At 42.3% G+C, this 19885-nt stretch overlaps 1 protein-coding gene across 2 annotated transcripts in view; it reads right to left on the bottom strand.

Annotated features, from left to right (window-relative positions):
* PGM5 (phosphoglucomutase 5) overlaps positions 1-19885 on the bottom strand; it is a 186603-nt gene that overhangs the window by 43756 nt on the left and 122962 nt on the right. For both annotated transcript variants that reach the window (XM_049710845.1, XM_004276424.3), the window contains 2 exons: positions 12598-12733; positions 8781-8964 (listed from right to left, as the gene is read on the bottom strand). In XM_049710845.1, coding sequence (XP_049566802.1) covers positions 8781-8964; positions 12598-12733 — 320 coding nt within the window. The remainder of the gene's footprint in view (positions 1-8780; positions 8965-12597; positions 12734-19885) is intronic.

Genomic DNA, 19885 nt, shown 5'->3' with positions numbered 1-19885 from the left:
TCAGAAAACCTGCTCAAATTAACACAACCAGTAAATGCAGGAGCCAGGGTTTCAGCCTATGTCTTCTCACTACAGGCTTATAATTTTAGGTTGAACCATATGAAACCTCTGAGAGCCATACATTGCTTCTCATGTGAAATATTTGAACAATATCTCATATGTTTTGTATGGTCCTGCAAACTGGCACAGAGCCTTTTGTAGAGTAGGTATCTGATAAACGTTTGATAAATGAATCTTGGGTTGTTTTCCTTTTTCTTTTTTTTTTTTAAGCCCTTGTGTAAATCAACGCAGGGAAATCTGCAAGTTGCTAAGTACAAGCAGAGCTGCCAGATGTGAGTTTGGAGACTATAGGACATGTTGCAGCCAGGCGGGGAAGGAGGAACTGTACATTACCAACAGTTATTTGGCAGCATCTGACCTAGTCGAATACCGACTTAGGAAGAGTTCCAGGGGAAAACAGCATATGGCCCTGAAATCTGGTACAATGTCGCATATACAGTCAGTTGGCCACCCCAGGCATATGAACCTGGAGACAGGACAGGCTTGGAAGAGAGTGACTCTGTGAGATTAACTCAGATGTTATCTCCCACAGGAAATCCCAACGATTTATCTGGAACGCTTCAAGGTGAAAATATCGCTGTGTAACATCTGAACCATATTTTGTAGAAGAAAGCATGCAGCTTATAAAGCAGAAGATTTGGATTGGACAGACATTTCTTGCCACGAAAAAAATCACCTAGAATTACCCCATTTTTCTTTGTTTAAGTCACAGAGTTAGCTGTGAGCTGAGTTCACCAGTGGCTGAGCTGGGCAGCTGCTAGTGAATACCATGCCCTCATATAAATTATAAGCAATGCCCTCTCTGGGTGGACAAATTACAGGAGAGCATCTTTCCTCTTGGCTGGTCTGGATTTCAGCTTCTCCTCCAGCATTAGGCCCGTGCCTTTGTGCAGTGCACTGACTACACAGCCATACCCAGCTGCCCTACCCCTGGGAGCAATTCTCATCTAGCCTTTTTTTTAACAACCAACCAGCACTCTTGGGAGCCAACAATTGCAAATAATTATCTGGGGAAATCAAGGTCAAATGGCTTCTTAAGTGCACTTTTACAACACACATCCAGCAAAAACCACATTAGGTGATGAGAAGCGAAGTGGGAAGTGAAGACATAAATTAGTCCTCACCCAGATTCTAACTACCAAGTCTGGAACAATGGAACTAGGTCACACATGTTCCATTTCCCTGGGTCTTTGGCCAAAATGGCCAAAATGGCTGCTGATGCCTGTTCACTCAACACCAGGCCCGGTTCAGGGATATTTGGGATTCAGACATACTTTACCCAGACAACAGGGGTAGCTTCCTCCCTCGGTTCCTGTGATAGTTTGCAGCTTTTTCCTTTAATATTTATGTTTCCTGGTGACAGTTGCCCCCCTGACTACACACAGACATTAGTAGTTCAGTAGGAAGAAACTGGGATGCCATTCCAGAATGCTTAGATTCTTACCACACATCTTAGCAGGATTCTACTACCAACATTTTAGAAGATAGCCCTAAAGCAATCAATTATGTCAGGAGAAGGTAATTCATTATAACAAAACTCCAACAAATCGGAAGCAGGGGAGTCAGAACTTCCCAACTAACCAGAAACAGTGTCTCCCTCTCTCTGTTTCCAAATCAGCCAACAGGTCATTACAAAGCACTGAAAATATATTTGGTCCTTGGAAGGCAAATAGGCAAAATCATAGGAAAAGTAGCCATTAGGAAAAAATTTCTTTAATCCATAGTTTTCAAGGTATCCTACTAAGCGGCCCAATTGTCTCTATTTCCCACAACTACAGTGTTGTAGAATGAACACTGGAGTTGAGAATCATAATCACAGCTATTGTAACATCCCATGGGGAATGTGATTGCCCATAGGAAACCCAGCTCTTTCTCTGGAAAGCTAAACAACTGTCTAAGTACATATGATGGAAGAAAAGCATGTAGTCTGATAAGATAGTTTCGCCGGAGTCAGTTTCCAACCATTCTTCAGGACCCAGCTTAAGTATCATCTCCCCATGGAGAGCTTTCCAGAGCCCTAGTCTAGGTTTGTTTCTTCTGCTATGCACTTCCAAATAAGTGATTTCTCTGTAATATTGTTAGACAAACTCTGTAGTCATTACAAGATTAATGTCAGTCTGCCTTCCCTGCTAGCCTGTCCTGTGTGCTGTTGTATCCTCAATGCCCAGGAAGCTGACTGCATGTGGTAGGTGTTTGGAAAATAGTCATTAAATGGATGCAGACGTGAATGAATCAAACTTCTACGACCTTCACCATGTTGTACTAAGGTGGGAAAGGAAGGTGTATTTATTAAGGGAAATTTTTTTAGACATCACAACTTGCAACGTAAAAAGGATTTTTTTAACCCAGGTTTGATCACAGTATACATTTAACGATTACACCTCACTCCCTAAACATTTCTGTCACTCAAGGACTGTTAATAGGTACTAACATTCAGATTTAGCTAAATTCCGTAGGTGAGATAACCAGTCTGACTGAAGTGATTTCTTAAATTCTACTTCTAGATGCCCAAAGCACACTCTAGCAAATGGCATATTATAGGACAAGGATTGTTAATATGACAGTCTCTCACTTGGTTCATTGATTGGAATGTAATAAAAGTTGAAGCTTGAAGTTAAAGGATGACCAGTTAACTCTGAGTAGAGAGCCCCTCTGGGGCCCCAGATTTTCCTAAGACTGTTCAGTTGCCTTCATGTGAGGCCACCAGAGACGAGGCCTCAGTAAACTTCTCTATATCTGTTGACCAGGAGTTGGCAACACTGCAGTATATATTGAAGCACCACATGTCCGACTGAAATGTGATTTCAAGATTGCCAATTCACTTTCTTTATTATTTCTAAATACCAAAATTAAGAAGTACAGATACCTTCTTGTATATTAAAATAACAACACTAAAAGCAAACTGACTTCAGAATCAGTCTTCAAAGTGTGCTTTGTCTCTGAACTAATTTCAAATGGTTCTTTTTCCAGGTTAAGGACAACATCAAAAATGTTTCCACACAGCCTGCATAACTTGAAGAGGTATTAATAAGCTCAAAGTTAGTCTGACATAATCAAATTGGATTTGGTTTTCCACATCAGCTAACTGGTATGCATTTATTTACATCAGTTTTTTTTTTTTTTTAAATATCAGCTGAACTTTTACTTGCAAATGACTTCAGCACTCATAGAATTTAATGAGTTTTGATATTTTAAATAGAAATAAAGGAGTTGGATGAGACATAAAGAGAGACTTGTTTGGTTAAATATTGCTCCTGAAGTATCAAGGTTTCTCATTTCAAAGCTAATTTTCAAAATACAGGTCATAGCTCTGGACTGATGCCCACCCTGGTGGCAATATGCCATCATTCAGTGCTGGTACCATTTGTGAAGTTGTCTTTCTTTCATAGCACCGGCATTGGAGCATCCCTTCTCCCAAAGCCGGAGAGTCTCATAGTCAGGGCTAGAAGGATGAGATGGGGAGGAAAACACTAACAGATAATCTGGGTATTGATAATGTTCCCGGGGAAAGTGATGGTTGAGGGAAGAGAGAGCGCGCCAAGCACCATGGAAAATCTTGATATTTGCACAATGAATCCATCCTTGAGGAAAGACTGGGCCACCCTTCATGCCTTAAGGAGCCGTCTAACCCTTCCTCATCTCTCCCATCTATTTATAAGGCATAAATCAAGAACCTCTTAAATTAGTCAGCAGTTTGATCCAACTGTTCCCCTACTCTCACAGTAGCTACTGGCTATTTTTCCCACTCGTATTTGAAGAAACCATCATCATTCATTCATGTGACTAGATTTTACCAGAAAATAACAAGTGACACATCCTCATGGGACCACAGAAAGACGAGCTGCGATTGTTGAACCACGCCTCTCAACTGCTATTTCTAAATCAGAGCCTCTCTTGGGTTCTGTTTAATGGAAGACATACATCAACTTTTCTCCTGGCACCCAAGGTCACAAAAATATCAGACACTTGGAGGCAGCCATAGTAAATTCCATGAGACCCGACAGGCCACAGTGAGCCAGTGAGGTCCCTGGGAATTCACATCAGGGGATGAGTACTTCAGGGGGTTCCTTCTTGCTCTTTGAATGACCTCCACAGGATCTCACAGGCAGGATAGATTTTCTTTTTTTTTTTTTGAGGTACGCGGGCCTCTCACTGCTGTGGCCTCTCCCGTTGCGGAGCACAGGCTCCGGACGCGCAGGCCCAGTGGCCATGGCTCACGGGCCCAGCCGCTCCGCGGCATGTGGGATCCTCCCGGACCGGGGCACGAACCCGCGTGCCCTGCATCGGCAGGTGGACTCCCAACCACTGCGCCACCAGGGAAGCCCGGCAGGATAGATTTTGCTGAACATTTCCATAGGAGTGGAGTAGATGGTGGGTGCGGGTGGGAGGGATGGCTTATCACCAGAACAGGATTTTCATTTCATTTTGGATGGAGAAGCATTTCTTATCTCTAGAGATACATGTAAAACAGCTTTTTTTTTTTTCCCACGGTCTGTTTCCTGACTCTGACCTCAAATCAAGGACAAAAAGGGGACAGAGCTGCCTTAAAAAACCTTTTTCTTTCTGAAGCAAAATGTATGTGTGATGGAGGGTGGGGGGCCCTGGGGGGAGGCAGAGAAATGTGAGTTTGAATCAATTCACAGATAGCTCAGAAACTGACGGGGCCTTCCCGTATCTTCGCGTGACACCCTGCAAAGTTGTTGTTGTATATGCTCTTCCCCACTGCTTTGCTTATCATTTATGGTTCATTAAATGCCAAAATCTTTCTTTCCCAAGGATGCTCTTTTAGCATAACTTATTTTAGTTAACCAGTTATTAATGTTTATTAGGTACTAGGACTTTATATCTATTATCTGATTGAATTCTCCCAATGGCCATATGAGTTAGCCACAATTACTATTCCTATTTCCACAGACAGGAGAGAAAGGCACAGGGAGGTTGAGTAACTTGCCTAAGATCACCCAGCCAGGAGGTGGCAGAGCCGAAGCTCAAATCCAAGACAATCTGACTTTAAGCCTATACACTTAAATGCCACTCACGCCCTTTCCTCAGACTGACATGCAGTCAAGTTAAGGCTTCTGATAAGGGGGAAGGAACTGATATTTCTTGAGCATCAAATGAGTACTAGCTACTGTGCCTGGGGGCTTTATAAGTCTTTCTCCTAAAACCTTCTCCATAACCCTATATGGTAATTATCAGCATGCCCTCCCCCTCTCCTTCACTGTGTTGAGGTTCAAAGAAGTTAAGTAACATGCCCGAAGCCACAAATCTAGGCAGTGACAAAGCCAGCCTTCAAACCTATGTCTGTCTGACTCCAACATGACAGAACACTGGAGAAACCATAGCAATCGGCCTCCGACAGCAAACAGAGATGTTACATTATTAAGTTTCCTTTCAGTTTTGCTAGGTGAAGCATACTTCTGTTTCTCCTTGTGGAGGTTAAGTCTCCTTGTATCTTAATCTTGAAATAACCCATAATATAGTAGACTATTTTTAAGTTACAGTATTCTATAATTGAAAAAACATAATAACAAGGGTTGGTGGAAGTGTGCAGAAATTGGAACCCTCATACACTGCCAGTAGGAGTGTAAAATAGTACAATTGTGTTTGGAGACTATCTGGCAGCTTCTTTAAAGGTTAAACAGAGAGTTAACCATTTGATCCAGTAATTCCACTCCTAGGTATGTACCCAAGAGAATTGAAAACCTACGTCTACACAAAAACCTACATGAATATTCACAGCAGCATTATTCATAATAGTAAAAAAGTAGGACCATCTCACATGTCCATCAACTGAGTGGATAAACAAAATGTAGTTTATCTACACAGTGGAATTATTATTCGGCAATAAAAATGAATGAAGTAGTGATATATGGTATAGCACGGATAGACCCTGAAGACATTGTGCTAGGTGAGAGCAGCCAGTCACAAAGGACCACATATTATATGATTCCACTTATGTGAAATGTCCAGAATAGGAAGACCTATAGAGACAGAAAGTAGATCATTGGTTCCCAGGGGTTAGAAGGGAGATGATAGCTAAAGAGTAGATGGTTTATTTTGGGGGAGGTTGATTAAAAAATGTGCTAAAATTGATTGTGGTAACAATTGCACAACTTTCTCTATGTACTACAAACCATTGAATGGTACACTTTAAATAGGTGAACGGTATGTTATGTGAATTATATCTCAATAGAGCAGTTATATATTTATATTAAAAAACTGCACCATGAAAAAAACCAATATTATGCATTTGATAGGCTCTCAAGAAATACCTACTGAATGAATGCACCAAAGCACTTTATGACTATTTAAAAATAATACTAGTTTATTTAAATTCAAATATGTCTTTTAGGAATGGATAGTTTATTTTGCAACAACGTTGCGTAAACTATGCCCCAGACTCAACTGTCCCCTGAGGTGAATGCTGATACTACTGACATCCCACGAGTGCTGAAACATGGTCCTCAGTGGTGAAAGATTAGCAATGGCCACACCTGTGGAGGAATTTCCCCTCTGTTCCAACAGGAACAACTGTGGTGAAAGAACCATCTGTGGCTTGCTGACAATAGGGATGCCGCTGAGTGTTAACTGATCTCCCGAAACCCTCACTGAGCCAAACCCAGACCAGCAAGAATCTCTAGTGTGACTCAGGGCCACCAGCTAATGAAGGTATCACTTGGGTCCTGGAATCCAGGAAGATGAACAACTACCCTTCCTTTGTTACTTGAGAAACTCCCAAGAGCAGGTCCTGGTAGCACTTGTCTATTTATGGTCACCTTTGAGGACAGATGAAAGAGTATGGGGAAAACATCAATAAATGCCGGAGTAAAAATAGAAACCAATATTCAGGGCTGAAGGGGAGGAACACAGAATAAATCGAAGTCCAAACTTGAGATCCAGTTGAGGAATTAGCCTGGTGTGAATGATTAAAGAAAAGCCAAGAAAAAAAAAGCACCCAAATGCTGAGTGCATTGAAGAAGAAACAAGGTAGAGTATTCGTAGATTTAACAGCAAAACAAATGAGCTCAACAAACAAGCTCTGCATGAGTTGATATGGTCCAGAACCTACCAATGACTAGACATTCCCTTCAAGGAATAGTTTTCAAGCCTTCCTCATCAGGGAACAAAAAACCTCTCAGGGATACTTCAGAAAGCATGTATTTTACGACTCTTAAATTCTACAGTAACAACAACAAAATAAGTCTTGGATTAGGGAAGTTTGTTCTGAGGACCCTGTGTGAAACAGAAGTGAAAATATGGTACCAAACTGGAATAGATTATCTGAGACATGGCGGCTCAAAGATGCACATGTGCTGTGTGCTGGCTTCATATCTCCAGGGATTCACTGGTATTATTTTGGAGAGAATTCAATCCATTCTACAAGAAAGCATCCTTGTGCAAAACAAATCACAACTACAAAGCCTTGCGTAAAGGTTAGGAGTTTTTATGTATGCTATTTCGTTCTATTTCTTAAACAACTCTGTGAGATAGATGTTTCACAGATGAGGAAGAAACTGTGGCTCAAAGAAATCCAACAACCTTCCCAACTAATAAGTGGCAGGGATAGGATTCAATTCTGGGTCTTCAAACTTCTTAAACACTATTTTCTCCACTACCCTACACCTTTCCAAAGTAAGACTGTAATGAATTTGTCCAGCCATGGAAGGCCTTCAAGAATGAAAGACTGACATTTTGATAGAGATGAAAGATCACTACAAAACTAAGCAGACCAGAGGGAGAATATAACAAGAGTAACAGGAGGGTAATGGGCTTTGGAACATCGGCAAGTCAGGGGACCCTAGGGCAAGGACTATGTATGAAACACCAGTCAAAATAAAAATAGCAATATCTACCGTTACATCTAGTCCCCTAAAGCCTACAGCTTCTGATTTATTTTGTTGTCTGTACTTGGTGAAGCACGTATAAGAAGATAAGAATTTGGGGATTTTAGAATGGAACTCCTCTTAACATTACTCAGTGTCTTATTTAGACTATAAATGTTAAAATGTGCTCCCAGAGTGGCCAACATTGCCATAGCCAATAAATAAACAAAATCAAGAAGAAAAATAATGGTAATAGCTTTCAACATCTCTCATACAATTCACAGAGATGAGATCATAATAAAAGTTGTGGTTGATTTTGCCACTTATCTTTCATTTAATATAATTCTCCACCACAAATCTTACTTTGGGGTTTGTGGGGCAAAATTTCCAATTGTCTCTTCCCCTACCAGGAGTAACAAACCCATCTGGCTAAGCTCCTATCATTGACATAAGGTAATGACATAAGGTAATAAAAGGTGAAACATCCCTGTACCTGGGGGTCCCAAGGAAAGGGATCCCTTGCTCTTGGAAACTTTTCTGAATCTGTCACCAGTCATGGCCACTATATAGAGGGACTGCAGGCTGCAAACATTTCAGAAAGAAATGTTGGGTCTAAATCTATTTGTGGTGTTGGCCCATCAGTTACCAAGTGGAGAGAATACTGGACAGAGAGCCAGGGCCCTGTATTCTAATCCACTCTCTGCCATTAAGGAGGTAGGTAACCTTCGCCGAGGGCTTTCCTCTCTCCTGGCCACAGGGCTCTCATCTGTAAAATGAAGGGCTCGGAGCAGATCATCGCTGAAGATCTCTCCAGTTGTAGGATATTTTGCATCCCCACCGCACACCACCCCTCCTCTGCTTGATAACCTGTTCTGGCGATTTCATAGCAAGTACCTGTTTCTTGGTCACAGTGCCATCCACGGGGTCCACGTACTCAAAGCTGTCTGTCTTCGCCACACTGTAGACGTGGCTCCCCACAGCAAACTGCTGGCCGATGAAGGACTTGTCTGTGACCAAGGCCTCCAGGTCCCTCATGATGTAATAGGTCGTCTTGGGCTCTAACCCCTCGTAATCAAACCTGGTGAGGGAGGAGCAGGACACAGGATAAACACAAATCTTATCAGAGAACCAGCAGCTGGGTGGGCCTCTCAAGGTCATTTAATCATTGGTTTTGTTTAAAGAAGAACAGCACAGAGAAGCATCTGCAGCTGGTCACCCCTCTTCCCCCTGCCAGCCCTCCATTCATTCCCCACACAGCAGCCAGCATCATCATGTAAACATCAAATTGTGCCAATCCTTTCCTTTAAATCCCTCCAAAAATGCCTGTCACATTGACAGCAAGAGTCAAAACCCTAACCACAGCCTACAAGGCACTGTGGGATCTGACCTGCCCACGTCCTTGATTTGACTCTGTCCCACTCTCGCTCGCTCTGGTTCGCTATGCTCCAGCCACATGGGCCCCCTCTTCAGTCCTCAGAGACACTTTGCCCTTTCCCTTCGTTGGGCCTTTGCTCTTGCTATCTGTTTCCTTTCCCTGGTACAATCTTCCCCAGGCTACTCAAATAGCTGACACTTTCCCTTCCTTCAGCTTCCAAATTTAGTGTTACCTCTAGAAAGTGACCTTCTCTGACCAGTCATCTAAGGTAGCTTCCCTCTATCTCTCCCCCGCCTCTTATCATCCTTTATTTCTTCTTTTGGTAGTTACCCCAATCTGTATTTACTTTGTTTATATATTTGTTTCCTTATTTCTTGTCTTTGCCCCTGAGTACTGTAAGCTCCAGGAGGGTAGAGATCTTACCTGTTTTGTTCTCTGTTGCTTCTGACAAGTAGTGTTTTTTGTAAGTGATGGAATGAAAGATGGGAGGATGTGAAGGAAGAAAGGAAGGAGAGAGAGGAATCAAGGCAGGGGAAGAGAGAAGGAGGAAGGGAATTCAATGTACCATAAAACTCTCTTGGAAACTTGGAAGAAATATCACAATTATTCCATTAAAAAGAAGGTCCCCCTAGCCAAGAACATCAAATATAACAATGGGGCTGGGAGGTGATTAGGGAAAAAAAAAAGACTAAAAATAACCCTTATCTCATTTGTTGTTGTGGAGTTTAAATATGATAATGCATACCAAGTAGTTGGCACAATGCCCGACACCAGTGCTTAAAACTATTAATTACTTTTATTCTTAGTCACTGCCATAAGGAAGGGTCTTTCCCGATGTCAGATGGTTTGACCAAGTCCTTATGGCACACCCACGGGGCTCTGTTTAAGAAGGAAGCCCTAGGTGGGGCAGCTGTGCTCACGCAGCTGTGGTGGGATCTCACATTGGGCTCTCTGTAAACAGGAAAGAAGGTGAGTTCTCAGAGTGAACTAAAGAAGGAAGATCTGAATAGTTGTTACTACTTTTTCCCACCCAAGACCTTTTGTGACTTCAGCAGACAACAGGGTATTGGCCGAAAGGAATGATACCATGGCTAACAATGGGTCCCCTGCACCTGCATCCCCCCTCTCTTCTGTTCTCTCTTACACAAGGTGTGTGTTCTAATCCTAGATTCTCTTTAAAGATTACTTTTTGGGAAGGTAAAACCTAGCCAAGCAGAGAGGGGCAGGAGGTTGGGATGAGAGGGTATAGCAGGAGACAGAGAGGCACTGAAAGAGATTCAGAAGTTGAGAAAATACGCTAATGTGACAGGTCACATCCAGTCTATGGCTGAGGTCATCAGACCAGCTGCCCAAATGCTCATCTTCATGCACATGCAGGTTCTAGCACTTCCTTCCCCTCACTACCCCAAAACACCCCCTCTGACCATCACCACCACCAACACACTTTCTACCTTCCCCTCACTACCCCAAAACACCCCCTCTGACCATCACCCCCACCAACACACTTTCTACCTTCCCCTCACTACCCCAAAAAACCCCCTCTGACCATCACCACCACCAACACACTTTCAAGGAAAGAAATTTCAAAATGGAGAATTCCTTCTGGGGTCCACTCACACAAGGAAAATCATCTGGGTTCTCAGATACAACTGCAGGCTCAGTATTAGTTAAGCCAAAATTGTTTGATTATCTCCTCCCCACCAAGAAAGCAGTCAGGCTAGAAATCATTTTCTTTCACAAGCACTTTTAACCTACCTTTCCCAGAGGCTGAAGGAAATGTTTACTTTCATTCTACCTATTCCCTTGCCTTTTTCTTTATCTCTGTGATCTCCTTGTACAGAAATCTGAAACATAATTCAAAGTCCTACAAGAATTTATACCTCCACTGCATTATATTCTCTAATATGGTATTTGTTATGAAAAAAGTAATTGTCATGTAACCTCTTGGCCACGAAAAAATGAACTATATTACAAGTACACTTATCATAATACCATGTCTTCAAAATGCTGGCAGAAAGCTAGATAATCATTCCACAAATTACGAGGAACGCATCCCTGACTCAAAGCGATCTCACTACGCCAGAGGCTGGCAGTCATAATATATTTTATCAGGTTGGATTTTTTGGAGCGGCCTCAGGCAATAAAACGATTTGCTGTGCCAACTGGTCCCTCTGGTATGCCAAAAAAGCCCACAGGAATCAGGATTTTGGGCACTTGTTAGAAATACTAGTGAATAAAACAAGTTCCCGCCTGCCTTGAGAGTCCTTATTTTATAACACGATGAATAATTTGAGGTGATTTCCCGCCTGTCACATCCTCAGCCTTCTTAACTAAACAGACACCAAGAATATGATGGCGCTGTCTACATTTCCCACAGTATTGCAGTCTCTTTGATTCTACTGAAAACTATCACAGGCTTCCTTATTCTCTGATATTTATCTAAGTAAATGACCTCTTAAGAGAAGAAACAATCACCTTATAAGGGAAGTCTAAAGCTTTCTTTCTGTCCCTTAAGCTCTTGAAACGCAACCAAACATCCAAAGTAGTTAACTATTCATAAGCAAAGCCAATGAGGCACCGTCTCTGTTTTTAATACACAGAGAGCCGCTGAGACTACCCAAGGATTCCCTGCCCTAATCCCACATTCTCCACAGTTAACATCCTTTCCGACCACTGCTCCCCCTAAACCATGGCTTGGTACTAGCATATCTAGCAGGCAGCCACACAGCCAGAAGACTCTGCCCGCATCGCTTGCTTCAACAACAGGAAAGTGGTAGAAACCCCCAACCCTAAGCTCTTTGCCACTGACCTTTCCCCTCCCTCCTTCCCAGGGTAATATTTCTTTTTTCTGTAACTCCTTTCATGCGGACAAAACTTTAGCAAAATCTGGGGCTCCTGAGCCATGTGGTCCCTTCAGAGGATGCCAGCTCAGGCATCTTGGTTACAGTTTGGACCATTAGTGGGAACTTCTGTCTTTGCCTCCCTTTCCTTGATAATTATGGGTGGAGAGCCAACAAGGAAAGCCCCCAGTATGACTGTACAACTTTCATGGCCACCAAAGGACCTTTCAAGGTTCTGTAGTTCAGATTCCCTCTGGGGATGGCTGCCCACCGTACAGGCAGGATGAAAAGATGACAGGGGGGTGTCACCAGGGGAGGGGTACTCCTTGACACCACTGTTACCACCTCTCAGGGTTATCTGGCTCTAGCGTCTGTGCTCCTCAGATCTTCCTGAAAGATGCCTCCCTCCTAAGGTTCTAGCCCACTTTTTTTTTTAAAAAAACCTTCTCTAAGAGCAGTTTCCCAGGGTCCATACAGAGACCCTTGCCCTTCTCACCTGCAGTAGTAGTGGCGGCCAAATTTGGCCCAGTGATCTCGGACAATTTCCTCCACACTCTGCTTCCGGGCAGCGATAATGGAGAGCCAGACCAAGACAGCCCAGAGGCCATCTTTCTCCCGGAGGTGATCAGAGCCTATGGGAGAAAGGAACAGTCTGCTGAAGATTTGTTCACGGGGGAAAAGTTAAAGCTAAATGAACTATGAAGACCAGTTAGCACTTGAGTGTTACATTGAAATGGTAGGATATATTTATCTATTGTGTGAAAAACATGTCCCACAGGACTTCCCTGGTGGCGCAGTGGTGGGGAGTCCGCCTGCCGATGCAAGGGACCCGGGTTCATGTCCCGGTCCGGGAGGATCCCACGTGCCGCGGAGCGGGTGGGCCCGTGAGCCATGGCCGCTGAGCCTGCGCGTCGGAGCCTGTGCTCCGCAACGGGGGAGGCCACAACAGTGAGAGGCCCGCGTACCGCAAAAAAAAAAAAAAAACCATGTCCCATAATAAACTTGCATTTCTAAAAGTATGCAACCGAAATTCAAATAACATAAAACAATATCAAAAAGTAAAATAAAATCCTGGAAGTTGTTGAAAGGATCCAAGAGCCAAGCTGACATCACATTTGACTAATGGTATCGTTCATTCAGTAAATATTCGGTGATCCTTACAGTACACCAAGCATTGGTCTAGGTACTAGGGATACGGCAGTGAACAGGATAGCTCTTTATACAACAAGTCTGAATTCAAGAAGGCAGGGAGGCGACAGGAAAGTAGATGAAAGAACAACATGTGTCAAATAAGGACAAGAGCTATGAAAAAAATTAAACTGGGTGATAATGTCACAGAGCACGATATCAGCAAAGACTTCCTTACTAGGGCAGTGCAGCTCACCTAGAGTAGGGTTGAATGGTACTCCCTAACCCCACTCTACCCGCCGAAGATATGGCCACCCAGAACCTGTGAATGTGACCTTATCTGGGGAAATAGTCCTGCAGATATAATTAAGTTAAGGATGTTGGGGTGAGATCAGCCTGGATCACCCAGGTGGGCCCAAAATCCAATGACAAGTATGCTGAGAAGAGAAGACACAGGGAGGAGAAATCCAAAGGAGCAGGTTATGTGAAGACAGAAGTGGAGATGAGAATTATGCTGCCACAAGCCAAGGAAGGCAGGGAGACACCAGAAATTGAAAGAGGCAAGGAAAGGTTCTCCCCTAAAGACTTCAGAGGAAGCATGGCTCTGCCAACCCCCTGATTTCAGACTTCTGGCCTCCACAACTAGAAGAAAATTAACTTCTGCTGTTTTAAGCCACCCAGTTCTCGGTAATTTGTTATGGCAGCATTAGGAAACGAATACAGGTAGTCAGGGTCAGCCCCGCTGAAGTGATGATACGTGAGCTGATACCGGAGAAGAAGGAGTCAGCCATGCAGAGATCTGGGGACAAAGCACAAAGTCCCTGAGGCAGGAAGGAACTGGGAAGCTTATTCCTCTAGCTATTTACATAGAAAGAGAGGCAGCTCATATTGTGGCATTCACACGATCAAGTGTGCAGGCTAAACAGGTAGCTTCCTGTGCAAAAAGAACCCAGAGGAATATGTTGGAGGCTCATTTAAGCATCTGTCTATTGGCCAATTGTAAGCTCTGTCCTGAATACAAAGGAATGTGTTGTAGTGTAAGAAAGGTGATATAATGGAAAAAGCATGGGGAAGGCTTTGGAATTAGGGTTTAAAACTAAACTCTTCTACTACCCCGGAATGTGAGAAGTTATCGCAAAGTTGTTAACCTTTCTGAGTCTCAGCTTCTCATCTGTAAAATGGGGACACCATCACCCATCTTGTCGGGTTGTCATATGAATTTAATCACACTCAGTGGGTAGGCTCTGGAGTCAGATTGCTCACATTCAAATTCTGGCTCAGCCACTGACCTTCATGTGACTTGCTGTCCTCATCTGTAACATAGGGAAATAATAGCCCCTCCCTCATGGGTTACTATCATGATGAAGTAACTAAATACGCCCAGGTATTTAGATCAATGACTGGGGTGTCACAAGTGGTTGTCTGGTTGTCGATCTTATTGGTAATTCACATAAAGTACCAACCTGGTGCTGATTCCTCAAAACGTGCTTTGAGGCAAATTGTTCTCAGTCATTCATTTAATTTTATCCTCTGACTCTAGCTACAGCAATGTCTTAAGACCAGGAGACTGGGACCAGGGGTTGGATCATTTCTTCTTGCAACAGAGCAATAAAAATGGACAACAGTACTTGGGTTTCAGGGCTATGAAACATAGAAACTCAGAAAGGAAGACCCAATGACACAGAACTGTTTAAACTTTGAAAATGGACTGAAACAATACCTTAGTTAAGTTAGGCAGCTTTGAGAACGTCTCACCAAAGCTATGGACCATTTATACTTCTTGGTACATTTGCAGTGTTAAATGTTAAATGTTTTTCCTCAAAAAGAAAAACATACAACCTTGAGAGGACAGTGAAGATACTTAAAAGGAGAAATGATCAAGTCTTTGACTCCTCCATACACTGGTCAATGGTCTGCTGATGACACTTTTAGATGTCTGGTTGTGAGAACCAGACATCTTCTAGTTAGACATCTTCTAGCCTGAGAAGACCCTGGGCTTTTAATCATCACAGCATGGAGTGACTCTAGTCCCATCCAAGGCACTCTGCACACTGCTACAAAAATGGAAGAAATTTGGAAGATGCTGGGTTAGCTCCATGGCCTAGTGCAAAAAAAGAAGTCTAGGAAGCCCTGCCCAGTGGGATAATTTCAAAATCCTTTGTCCTTTTACAGCTGAAAAAAAATCACTTTTATTTACTGTCTAGAGAGAAATACCTTTTTGTTTTAAAACATGGGCTTTGCATACCTTGAATCTCCAGCTGGATTACATTACCTAGAGATAGACCCATTAGATGATAAGTCTCACATCTGATAAGATGTCATAACTTAGGGGAGAGAGACATAAAGTTATTTTAGCAGAATCAAAAAAAAAAAAAAAAGCCCACACAAACCCACCTCAACCCTTTGTCGCCAGCCACATAGTAAATTGTGAACTGGCTTGGATATTCTCACCTACAAGTTAAACATTGCCCAGGGGCCAATGATCAAAAAAAATTAACTGTGCTCTTTACAGCTGTTTGAGGTGGGGGATAGAGACACTGATGACTTGCAATTACACACACATGATTCCACTGAACTCTCATAATGTGCTTTAGAGGGGGCTTTGGGGAAACAACTTTCCTTTTAATAACTCTAAGGCAAGTGAACTATAATGCCGTATCCGTGACAGATAAATTCAACAGGAAGTGCAGAAAATACAAAGGCATCAAATGGTTTCCTAAAACCCCACTATAAACAGAGTGAAAATGGATGCGAGAAATGCTGACACTATATATGACAGGACTAATAGACTTTACATTAAAAATGTTTTTATAAGTTAATCAGAAAAAGAGGAACCCCAATAGATAACTGGGTGGATAGGCACAAATGAGCAATTTTCAAGAGAAAAATATTAACAGTCAAAAACATTTGAAAAAATGTTCAATCTCACCTCAGTCAAAGAAAAGTCCATAAAATGGAATCCCATCTGGGGACTTTCAAATTAGCAAGCGTTCATTAGGGGCAGGGGAACACCTAGTACTAGCAAAGTACCAGTGTAAACGTGTACAGTTTGGTGGAATAATTTGGCAATAATAATAAACAGCCTTAAAATAGCAACCAGCTTTGGACCCAGCTATTCTATTTCTTAAATTTTAGTCAAAGGGACATTCACTAAAGCAGCTTAAAGGAGAGAGAAAGTTGAAGAAATAATAAAAAGGAAAAAAAATTGTTTCTAAAAGAAGAGGGAAAGTTGAAAAATGAATACTAATTGTTAAAGAATAGGAAATGGTGGAAAATCCAGACAAAAACTTGTGTAGATAGATAAAATATTGAATAAGAATCTTTGGTAACACACGGAATGATGTTCATCCAATTTTAATACAAGTTAAAAAATCAGGTTACCAAAAAAGAGTATTCAGTATTTTTTTGGTAGAAAAACACATTTAGATATGTATTTATGTGTGTGCACAGGTTATCAACAGGATACACGCCCAGCTGTTAACAGTGTTATCTCTGAAGCAGTAGAACTGCGAATGTTTTGCTTCTTTTTCCTTTGCAGTATTTCCACAATAAATGTATATTATTTTCATTATAAGAAAAAAATTTTAAAGTGGTCAACGGTGTGTACAAATTCACATTTGAAAACATGAAATCCCATCTACCAAGGGTTAGCTGGGATATTAAAGGGATCAACACCGCTGATGAACAAGTGATGAATTTTGAACCTATTGCTCATCCCATTTCTTAGATTGAGTAATAGCTATTTAGAGCATAGAGACTGTATCTGACTCCCTCGTGGGGCTCACAGGTTTTGGGATTAGGTTCAGGATGTACTGTAAGGCTTTAGGACTTGACAGAAAATGAGAACAGGGAAGGCAGTTCACTGCTGAGCTGTCAACATTAGCCTTGGGGGAAGCTGGGCTTAGGGGATGTGTTTCGTTCACCTCACAGGGAGACTCCACTAGCAAGGACAAAGCTTCAGATTCATCCCAATAGCCCCTAGGGCATTTCTACTATTGCTGACAGCCCACAAAGAGGGGCTCACTCAGCCTGTGTTTCACTCCCTATCTTCCCAGGCAAAATCTCTACACTCTGTGAACAGTTAAACAGTTGTTTGGGGAAAAACAAATAAAATAGCTCTTTTACTTCATATATTCACAGCTGCTCCATCTTTAGAACATGAGATTCCAGAAAAAAATTCTTCGGCACTAATATTTATACATGCATACTATTGCCTGTACAATTTTTAATAGATTTTATTTTTTAGAGCAGTTTTAGCTTCCTAGCAAAATTGAATGAAAAGAACGGAGAGTTCCATAAGAGTCTCTGTCTTCACACAAACACAATCTCCCCACCATCAATATCCTGCACCAGAGTGGGCTGTTTGTTACAAATTGATGAACCTACACTGACACATCATCACCCAAAGTCCATAGTTCAGGTGAGGGTTCACTGATGGTGCTGTACATTCTATGGGTTTTGACAAACATATACCCACCATTACAGTATCATACAGAACAGTTTCACTGCCCTAAAGTTCCCCTGTGTTCTGACTATTCATCCTTCCCTCCCTTGTAGCCCCTGGCAACCACTAATCCTTTTATTATCTTTATTGTTTTGCCTTTTCCAGATTATCAAATCATTGGACTTTTTAGTTTGGCTTCTTTCACTTAGTAATATGCATTTCAGGTTCCTCCATGTCTTTTCATGTCTTAATAGCTCATTTCTCCTTAGCATTGAGTAATACAGTACAATTTTTGAAGTTTGCTTTCTCTGGATTTCTGGCTGGTGGTGCAGCCAGAGCTTGCCACCTGGTTCAGAACACTGCAAGAAGCTTTAACCCATATTTCCAAAGCCTGTAAGTACCACTCAACTGGTCTTCCTCTATCCAGGCTAGCCCAGCCTGAAGCCCACTCAGACTTGCTTTGACCAGCCTGGAAAAGCAGTCATCCCCACCCAGATACCAGAAGGAAGGGGCTCAGCTCTCCCCGCCACAACTCCAGGAAAAACTGACACCAAAAACACGTCTATTTTTTTCTTATCAGAAACATCCCTACTCTTCTATTCCCTAAAACTAGACTTTGAATTTTCTCAAGCTTTAAAACCATATTACTTTGAGCTAGGCAGTACACCAGTAAGTATACTGACATAAAAGAAACGGGGGGACAAAAGAGAGTACTCAATCTCAAAGGAATTTTCCTCAAATGGAAATGCCAGCACGGGCAAATCAACTCAATAAAACACCACACATGTTACTAAAAGATCAAGTCATCTCAGCTGAAACTCAGATCAGGAAAGTCTGAATTTGTCATTTGGGAAAATATAAATCATTATGCACCTGTTGCCAACTCCAAGCTAGAAATAAGTTAGTGGTTCTCAACCCAGGCTACCCATTAGAATCTCCTAAAGAACTTATTAAAAATACCAATGCTCAGGCCCCACCCCGGACCAATAAAATCAGAATTTTTGGCAATGGGACCCAGGCATCAGTATATATATTTTTTAATTCCTTGGGTAATTTTTATGAGCAGCCAGAGTTGAGAACCTGTTTTAAGAGAAACCTACTCAAAACAGTCCCATATCGGGGGCAGATTACTTAGGGGCAGTGAATTAGGCCTCTTCTTCTATTTGCTCAAATTTGGCACTAAAGGAAAGTGGTCATTGGTCTCTAGTTCAATGGATGCCCCTGGCCCTATTCACGGGGGGGCCTCTCACTGGAGCCAGCTTCAGTATCATGGTGTTCCCCCACCCCTTTTGTCTGGAAATCTTGTGAGGGCCTTGCCAAATGTGGGGTAACCAACTCATCCTGGTGTGCCTGGGACTCTCCCCATTTTAACAGGAAATGAACAATGTCCCAGGAAACCTCTCCATCCCATGCATACCAAGGTGGCCGGCCAGCTGATAAGGAAGGCCACTTGCTCAAAGAGGCTCCTGACAGTGTTCAGGATATGTGCATATACAGCACGTATCTAAGCACACATAGTTCCTAGAGCCAGAAACGATAGGAAATATATCTGTATACTTGCTCTTGATACGGAGTTACACAGCAAGATAAATTCCATTTTTGGAAGAATAACAGCAAGGCACCAGGCACTTCACTCAGTACTTTATACATTATCTAATTTTGACAATTTGATAGCTTCTTTTTACAGATAAGAGATTGAGGTTAGGTCATTTGTATGAAGTCACATGGCCACTAAGGGGTGAAAAGAAGATTCACACCTGGGCAGTTTGGCTCCAACGCCTGTGGACATAACCACTGCTGGAAATGCCCAGTAAAGCCAGTGGTCCTCAGGAGCTGCAATGAGGCAGATAAAGTGCCCCAGGTGGTTAGACCTGAGGCAACCCTTCTGAAGATCTGGGTGATGGACTGGTATTTTTTCCTCCTCACACTAGACATTCAGGAGAAGTTGCCAAATTTCCCTTTACTTCTCCTCTCCTATCGATTTACCCTTTTCATTTACAGATGAAGTTTTCATTAATTTGCAGTGAAATTCTTTCCATCCTCTTTTTATCCACTCAAGGATTTGTCTTTTCAAAATAGTGAAGTCATGAGGGAACACTGGGAGGCACCCCTTGCAGGGAATCGGAGATTTGAGAACATGCTATTGAACTGTGACAGGTTGTTGTTTTTGTTGTTTTTTTTCCATGTCTCAAATTGCTCATGTTCAGCTCTT

This window comes from Orcinus orca, chromosome 6, assembly GCF_937001465.1.
Source record: "Orcinus orca chromosome 6, mOrcOrc1.1, whole genome shotgun sequence".
Taxonomy (NCBI): domain Eukaryota; kingdom Metazoa; phylum Chordata; class Mammalia; order Artiodactyla; family Delphinidae; genus Orcinus; species Orcinus orca.
Note: the sequence above shows the minus strand (reverse complement) of the source record. Positions and strands in the feature narration are given on the sequence as shown.